This window comes from Polistes dominula, unplaced genomic scaffold (assembly GCF_049000335.1).
Source record: "Polistes dominula isolate Pdom_NZ unplaced genomic scaffold, Pdom_raw_medaka contig_20, whole genome shotgun sequence".
NCBI classification, from domain to species: Eukaryota; Metazoa; Arthropoda; class Insecta; order Hymenoptera; family Vespidae; genus Polistes; species Polistes dominula.
Genome location: NW_028301147.1, coordinates 5,854,762 through 5,863,962, shown reverse-complemented (window position 1 = coordinate 5,863,962; position 9,201 = coordinate 5,854,762). Strand labels below are relative to the sequence as shown.

The 9,201-nt window shown below is 34.1% G+C and overlaps 1 protein-coding gene across 1 annotated transcript; it reads left to right on the top strand.

The window, feature by feature from the left end:
- Positions 1-7,026: 7,026 nt before the first annotated feature.
- LOC107074222 (mitochondrial import inner membrane translocase subunit TIM50-C) lies at positions 7,027-9,171 on the top strand. The gene is made up of 8 exons (XM_015335470.2): positions 7,027-7,245; positions 7,456-7,793; positions 7,873-7,992; positions 8,101-8,208; positions 8,284-8,415; positions 8,489-8,612; positions 8,737-8,840; positions 8,931-9,171. The coding sequence occupies exons 1-8, from the start codon at positions 7,104-7,106 to the stop codon at positions 9,018-9,020; spliced, it is 1,158 nt and encodes a 385-aa protein (XP_015190956.1). The 5' UTR covers positions 7,027-7,103; the 3' UTR covers positions 9,021-9,171.
- The last annotated feature ends 30 nt before the right edge of the window (positions 9,172-9,201 follow it).

Genomic DNA, 9,201 nt, shown 5'->3' with positions numbered 1-9,201 from the left:
TACGGGGAAAAGCGTGAAACAATGGCGAAGAAGGATCATATCGGCAATAATACTCGACGAATAACTTTTTATACCTGCGTTCGACGCGACGCGATGAGAATTCACGCAAGACTACTCAAAAAAAGAGAGAGAGAGAGAGAGAGAAAGGTGGTTTGGGGAAAAGCAGGGGTGAAGGGGCTGAGAGAAAAAGAGAGATAGGAAATATGAAAGCGCATAGCAGTTTGACTTTTGCCGTGCGCCCTGTGCGATACGAACAAATGAATGAAATTCGTACTGTTCGGAATGGTATTGTCTGTGACGTACTGTAATCGATCGTCTCTCGTGAATGCAGCGATGGTACCGATAGAAGAAAAAGAGAGAGAGAGAAAAAGAGAGAGAGAAAAAGAGAGAGAGAAAGAGAGAGAGAGAGTCAGAGAGACAGAGAGAGAGAGAGAAAAAAAGAGAGAAAAGAAAGGGTGCGTGAATGGACGGATACGCAGAGCCGATTTTTATTACTAGGATTCGCTTTGCCGAGCTTGACAATTCCAACGGGTTTATATGGGATCTCTAAAAAGCGAGGCCCGTAAAGAAGGAAGAGACCTCGTTCGTTCGATTCGATTCTCTTCAACGTGATGCGTGCACGATTGTGTTCCACAGATAAAGAGGATCGTTAAATTTCGGCGAGAAGTTCAAAAGCAGGAAGTTTGGAGTGGAGAATAAAAACTTTCATCATCGAATAGTAGACAATTCTAAAAATGTTCATCCGTAATAATAATTATTATAATAATAGTAATAATGATGATGATGATGATGATAATAATAATAATAATAATAATAATAATAATAATAATAATAATTGTAATACGTTAATGTATAATCAAAATTTGAGAACATATTTGTGTTGAGAAAATTGAATGACATTTATTATTCTAATATATTTGTATATTTTTGTTAAACACGTATTCACCTGTCGCATTAGTTTTGAATAAATCTTTTAATCATTTATTAAAATCGATAAAATTTCTTCTAGAAAGTTAAGGATACGATATTTGAGTTGAAACTCCTATTTAAAATTCAATAAAATATTTGCAAATATGAGATTGGTCCAAAGAAGACGATCAAATAAATAAATTTTTGTAAAGACATTCGACAACTTATACTTGCTTTCTGTAAAGAAACGTTAGTGAGTTTCTATTTGAAACTCAAGTAAGTATAAAAACGACAACAACGAGTGTCTTGCCAACAAGGATAGTTTTTTCAAGAGCTTTCGAGACGAAAAGAGCTGGAATAAAACGATTCTTCGATGAGTAAAGAACAGACATGGTAAGCGATCGGATTACTGTCTTTTAAAGGTAAATATCGTAGTATCGAATCACTCGAGACTATGAAACGAAAAAGATAAATCTCCGTTGCTATTTTTTTTTCTTTTTCACATTTCACCAAGATGAAAAACCAATTTTTTGTAAAACCCATTACGAGGTAACTTTTGACGAGTGGGAAGTACATTTGAAAGGTACAGTGAGTAATTCAACGTAAAATCGATTGATAATTGATTAAGTAACATATCTATATTCTCGTTGAAAATCTAAAATTATATTATTCTCTGCTGATAAATCCTAACTAAAGAAATAATATAATGATCTTTAACTTTTAATATTAATCATTACTCTAGATAAATTCATTCATATAGATATACATAGATAAATACATTTATTTCGAACCAATGTTAATAAAAATATCATTTTTTAAGGAAATCAAAAATGTAATTTGGAGAAAACAAATGATCAATTGAATGTTGAACGATCCGAATATTAGATGGATGAAATGGAAGATATCGGATCGATGTAAGATGCGCCGTGAGAGTATTCGTTTCTAAATCCAAACCGATGAATTGTACTCGTCTTTCGATACGAAATACGACAGGTAAAGTAATGCGAGAACATAAATAGAGACAGTAGGAAGAATAGATAGGAAAAGAAAAAGGAGAAGGAGGTGGAGAGAGGGTGATAGTGGCGAAATGCCGAAGAGGGTAGCAGTTGGAAACCGGTTGCGGCGACGAGATCTGTTCGTCGATCTGTCGTGGAGAAGCCGTCCGTAGAATGGCGTTCGTCGATATATTTATGCCCCTCGGAACGTGGCTTTCCCATGCGATGAGAATTACTCGCGTATCTCACGCAGCAACAGCTTTTACCAAGCCTCTCCTCCTCCTCTTTCACTCGTCGTGTCGCTCGATCGGCAAAAATATCAGATCGCCGCCGATAAAAATGTCCTGCCTTTGGCTTTCACATGTTAAAGAGAGAGAGAGAGAGAAAGAAATGAAGAAAAAAAAGAGAGTACGTTTGTTCTCTCGCGTAATGGAATTATCGTTCCGGGAGTAAAGCCACACGCGATATTTCGATTACGTCGAATGCACCCCCTATACATACTCCACCCTACACCCTATTCCCAATGTTGATGCGTGTAATTCGAGTTTAATCACGACCGCGAATTTGCAGGAACGTTTTTTTTTTATCCAGTTTTATCTTTAAAAGAGAAAACATAGTCGATTGCACCGAGCGACGAGTTGTTCGACAAATGGATTAATTTTTTTTCCTACCCTCTTTTTTCGCTTTTGTAATAAATTGTACGATAAAAAGATTAATATTTTTTAAAATGAATTATGATTCAATAATGTCGTATCATTTATGATTGTTTTACAACGTATGAATTGTCAAGGAACATTTTGATGAACGGAAAGAAAACCTATATAAACGAATTTGTACAAGACTTGTCTAATTGTTACTATAATATATAGATCTTGTCACAAAATGAAATAATCATTTTTTAATACGTAAATAGTTACATATATTCAAGTCTATGTTAGATATTTAAGGCTCATTGATAAATGCAAAACGTCTGTTTGCGTGAACGCGCTAATCCGTACAGTATTATTTATAGTGTCAACTTCCTTACCAAAATAAAGGAAAAAGCGGAAGGAAAGATACTCGCGAAAGTTAGAAGAATGGTTAGACTCGAATCAATATCTTGAATGACTTGACTATTCTCAGCACCTGCGAAAGAATTCCGTTGAGGAATCTTTGGATGCGGAACGATGCCCGGACGCGTGCAAATAGCAACGATATCGGTACGAGAACGATTCGTAGATGCCACGAGTTTTCTATTTACATACCGTTTCTATATTTATAAACGAAGAACGTTCTTCCTGTCATTCGTCTAACTCAAAATATCGCCACATCTTGAAATCTGAAATCAAATTTTTTGCAATTTATATACATAAATAAATTTCTAACGAAATCTTTCGACGATGCATTTATGAATATAACAGATTATTATAAATAATCATTTCCTGTTTATATGTGACATAGGTAAATAAAATATTATATGTGAGTGTGTGTATATTTTTATCATATATAGATATTATCTTACATATATATATAATCAAAAAATACTTGTTTAATAAGATTATATATTTCACAGAAAACATAAATTTTGTTCAACTCTTAACAATTCGTTTATAAAATTAGTACGAATCTTGGTAAAATATTACGAAACATTAATCAAGTCTCATTACATTATTACGTGTCTCTCTTTCTTGGCAAATAAGAAGAAAGAAAAAGAAATTTTGTAAGAGAGGAACAAAAGAAAAGCGTATTCCAGCAGCAGAAAGAAATAAAACACGGTAGCATAATTAATCGTGCTTTTTACGTTTCTCACTGGAGAAAAGCGAAAAGCTTTTCTCTTTCTCTCTCTCTCTCTCTCTCTCTCTCTCTCTCTCTCTCTCTCTCGGTAGCGTCAGCATCATTAGGAGGTCCGATATCAAAGCGGTCGAAACTCGTCCGGAGCACGTTTGTCTCTCCGGTCTTTGACCCTCGTCGTACAACGACGACGACTACGACGACGATTTATCGTGAAAAACTTGGCGCGCAATCCGAAAGCAAAACACGCGTCGAGAGCAGGTCAGTCAGTGTTTTATATGCTAGTATAATACGTATATATCTAGGTAGATAGATGTATAGATAAGAGGACGTGTTGGTGCATCGAAAAGAAAGAAAGAGAGAAGCGAGAACGAACTTTTTGCCGTTCAGGCCGTACGCGTGCGTCTGCTCATCCCTCGAGTGAACTCCGAAGCAAACCGTCCCCTACGAGGTGAAAATATTTCACATATTTTTGTTGCGAATTAATCCAGCCCGTAATACCGGCTGCCGGCTGAGCGTGTTCGCTGCTGAAAATTCTTTTAACAAACATCCCTCTCGGCCTCGTACCCTTTCGTTTCTCCGTGAGAGGCAACGAACGTTCTGGTAGCAGCCCTCGTTTGCCGTGCGACGAGCATAAACGCGACTACCGTGCGTCTTCTATGTGTCTGTATACCCATACTTATGTACACACACACACACACACACACATATATATATATATATATATATATATATATATATGCTCCTGACCACGGTCGTGAACGTTCGCGAGAACGTGAAAATGTGGAGATCCAGCGAAATGGTCACTCGTAACCCCTCCCCGTTACTTCCTTCCTTTCACGGCCCTAGGATGACCTCCCAACGCACGCTTTGCCCCTTTTACACTCGGTAGCGTCGTCCTCGGCAGCCACGTACTCGCCACCCTGAAATTCCTCAAGTTTGCCTAGGGACGGAAATTAGTCGGAGCACCGTAATTGCTCGAATGTATGCGTTCGCCCGTTAACGTTATGGTACCTCTCATTACCATCCCAACGGCAGCTGACACACCGAAGCTCTATCCTATCTTTCTTCCTTCTCTTTCCTTGTCGACAAACCCTTCCTTGCCTATTCCTCTTACCTTCCTTTTCCCTTTTAACTTCCCTCTACCATTTGGCAAATTTTAATATCGATTATAAAAACTCTTGAAATAGAGAAATAGAAGAGAAATAAAGAGAAATTGAACGAACGATTCGTAAAGATACGAATTCTTTTCAGTGCGTACTTTGTTCAAGAATTACTCTGAACGAGGGGAACTAACGGGGATGCTTTTAGTGTCCGAGACAAATTCGCCAAATTTTGGCGTCAATTTAACGCGGTTGCGCTCGGCGAGAATCTGACGCTTTGGAGATTGGCACATTGAGCCGGCTGGACAACGACGAACCGTCGGCCCGATTCCATTGGGTCATCCCGTTAGTCATGATTAAGCAAATTTCATACGGAAGCTATTAATATTATAGTGGTTGACCGCGCAATGTCCACAAAATTCCCCTAGCTAGTATACAATGCATGCACTGATCCGACAACCGCTGCTACCCGCAAACTTCCCGAAGTTGATTAAATTGTCTCGGAGAATACCTTTGGCTGAATCGCGTCGAGGTCATCCCACCACTCCCCGGGCTTACTTCGTTTCGATGAATGACCGAGTACGCGTAAAGCCCATCTTTGACACTGCGACATTTTTATACCTTCAAACAAATAACTTTATACGATGAGTTATTTTTGGTTATTTTGAGGAAAATACACGAAAATATCTTTGGTTTTTAAACTCGAATATCACGAATATATTAAGATTAGATCGAAATTCTCATTAATAGATATTATCATCGAAATAATCCTCTTTCTAGGAGTAAGTTTTAACACAAGATAGGAATAACGTATTGTTCGTTATTAGTTTCGATAGGTCACGACTATGTTATATTCGTCTATGAAATTCTATTCGTTGTTCAAAAAAAGAAAGAAATAAAAATAGAAAGAGAGGGACTCGAATTAAATACAAATGTTTCTCGCACGCTAGGTACGCGGCACGAAAGCTAAGTCGAGCTAAGCATTCGTAAACACGAAGATTAGTCGGCTATCTCTCTACTGAATCTTCGATAACATGGCAGTAATTTTGAAACGTACGAAACCTCGAGAAGGAGAAATAGAGAAAAAGAGAAAGAGAAAAAGAAAGAAGAAGACGAATTTACGTTAAATAGATATAGCTTATGTAGTTACAGGACGTAATGATCGTACGACTACAAAATGTGGCTATATCGCGTGAGAAAACGAGCTTAAAGTGTGGAATAAAAATTACCTGTCGCGATACGAGATCAAGACTTACATCAAAATTCTAACAAACGCGTTGTTACATTATCTCTCTTCCGAAAGATTAGGTCCCATTCGTTAAAATAGAATAATTTCATATAAAATGCATTTCATAAACAAGAAATGTGGATTATGTTTATTAAGTCAATGCCCTTCTTGATCAATATTTTCATAATCTAGTAGTAGCATATTTAAACCGCTCAATAATATTCTATCTAGGTGTGAAATATGAACTCCTGAAATATTAAGAAAATTATATTCATTAATTAATATCTAAAATTTACTTCTTCAACCATCATCAGTTGGCATCAATTATTCTTCAATAATTTAAATATGTGCCAAATGAATAGCTAAAAAGATTTATTTTTTCTAAATTATTTTACCTCAAGTGAACGACCGATAAAACCATCTAAAAAAAAAACAACGGTAACTTTGGATCCGATTAAACTTTGGATCTTATAGAGCAAGAAGCTTTTAAACCTTATCTGTGGTGACGCAAACTTTGAAATTCAATATCGATAATATCGACTTCAATTAAAATAAAAGTAAATTAAAGAAAAATTTTTTTAAGTGCAATATCGAATGTTACATGTACGTTAATACCAAATAATTCTGTATTCTTCGGTTATAGTTTATCTCATAAAAAAATTGGAAGTATCAATTACTGTATTAATAAAATAAATGTCTGAGTATTAGTTATTTCTTTAATCTTGAGATCAAAAAAACAAAATTTATCTTTCGTATTATAAATTGAAAAATCGATAAATTTTCTGTTTGATAGATTGATACATCTAATGTCTACTTTTGTTATTTTTAATCGACGGAGATAGATCATCTTCGTCATACACATATAAAAAAGGAAAAGCTTCTAAAATCAACGTACATTCATACATATAACGTCAGATGTTTCAAATAACTTTGATATATCTACTTAATTTGTTAATTTTTGTTTGTTTGTGTTTTATTAATTAACAAAGATGGTAAGTCAGTTTTCTACCGTATCAACTGTATGTGTTACACACTACGGGGCAAGAGTATGGGATTCTAACGTTTATCTGCCGGAAAGCTCCATGATTTTTTTGAATAATGGCATTTGCTGTAAAAAGTTTACGGAGTTTAAGTAAAATATACAATGGAAAATGTCGTGTGTCTTTCTCGATATTCCGACAACCAGTCACAAGAACATCTCTCGTTCAGACTGCCCAAAAATATTGCTACAACACCAAAGGTAAACCTGTTCATAATAACATAACCTTACTTTTCATGTCTAGATCGAACATTGCATGCTTTATTATAATTATGATGTTTGATCTCTCCATGTAATCATTTCAATATTATGTATATTAAATTATACAAAATTACAAAATTTACATTTTTTCCTATATAAGAGAATAACTAATAAGTTTTTATTATAAATTAAAAACTTATACATTTACAGCCTCAGATCATCCCAAAATAACAGGAAGTTTTGCAAAGTCATTAGGAATGACAGCACAATCATTAGCACAAGAAATGATGGATAAAAAAAGAATAGAAGAAGAACGTCAAGAAGAGGAAGAACAGAAAAAGAAACGGGAACGTACAAAAAAGTTCATGAAATATAGTTTTTATTTCTTTGGTGCATCAGCAAGCTTTAGTTTTGCATATGCAGTCTATAAACTTGGACAACCAATATATGATGAAAATGGAAATATAATAGAAGATGAATATTCTCATTTACCATATGTTGAAATGATATATAAAAGATTTAGGAGAGAAATAATCTTTTATAGAAAAGTATAATCCTTTTTAAAAATCTATCAACACTAAGACCTTTATTTTCTTCTTTTAATATTGCTTATCAATTCTTTTGTAGTTTATACAGGAACCCAGTCGGCCAAAATTGCTTCCTGATCCACTTAAATATCCTTATATTCAACCTCCGTACACATTAGTGCTAGAAGTTAAAGATCTTCTTCTATGTCCGGATTGGACTGTAAGTTTTTGATCAAAAAATATATGAAATATTTAAGATACTTTGATAAGTCAATTGTAGAATAGTTTATTTGTAATTTTTTAGTTAAACATTTCTTTATCATTTTAGTACGAAACAGGATGGAGATTTAAAAAGAGACCATATGTGGATGAATTCTTAGAAGCTGTTGCACCTCCACAATTTGAAGTTGTGGTCTATACAGCGGAACAGGGAATGGTATTGCTTTACTAAATTTATTTGTTAGGTCAGTAGTAATATTTGGAGGTCTAAATTTGAATTAACAAATTTCAGAATCTGTTTCCTATTTTGGATGCCTTGGATCCTAACGGCTATATAATGTATAGGTTGTTCAGAGATGCAACACGTTTTACGGATGGTCATCATGTTAAAGATTTGACTTCTCTTAATCGTGATCTTAGTAAAGTAATTATCTTCATTTTTTATTTATTTTACTTTAATTTTAATACATCTTACTAACTTTTAGTATTCATAATAGGTTATTGTAGTTGATTGGGATGATGATAGTATTAAATACTATCCTGAAAACACGTTAAAACTTAAAAGATGGACAGGTGATGATAATGATAAAGATTTATATCATTTGGCAGCATTCCTTAAAAGTAAGATAATTGTATTTATTTTGCAAAGTATATATGCAATTTTTAAAATATTCTTTAAATGTATCAGCATTAGCATCAGAAATGATTATGATCTATGCATTAATGTTTATTTTGTCCTCTTTAGCTATATCAGTGACTAATGTGGAAGACGTTAGAGAAGTTCTAAATTATTACAGACAATTTGATGATCCGTTAAAGGCATTTAGAGAAAATCAACGTAAATTACTGGTAAATTTAAAATCAAAATCGTATAATATAAATCATTAATATAATTATAAATTTTTCTCTTATTATTACTTTGATATTAAAATATTTTAGGAGCAATTGGAAGAAGAAAATAAAACCCAAAAGGAAAATGGCAAACACCTTACCTCAAGATGGAGTCCTTCTTTTCTACGAAATCGCTAGTCAATTTAAATTACGTTATAATATAAGATATTTGCATAAAAACTAAATATGAGAGATTACATTCATCATACCCTTTCGTTCAAAACTGTTCTTACCAATAGTAAGTGTACAATTTTTATTGGAAAATGAATAAACTATCAGTAAACCATTACCTTACTTTACATCTTATATAAACATTAGT

What these genes read in the sequence shown, in the direction of transcription:
- LOC107074222 (XM_015335470.2), top strand. Translation starts at nt 7,104, where the DNA reads ATGGCATTTGCTGTAAAAAGTTTACGGAGTTTAAGTAAAATATACAAT. An exon ending in TTTGGCAGCATTCCTTAAAA is followed by an intron (nt 8,613 to 8,736) that starts GTAAGATAATTG and finishes TGTCCTCTTTAG; the next exon opens with CTATATCAGTGACTAATGTG. An exon ending in AAAATCAACGTAAATTACTG is followed by an intron (nt 8,841 to 8,930) that starts GTAAATTTAAAA and finishes AAAATATTTTAG; the next exon opens with GAGCAATTGGAAGAAGAAAA.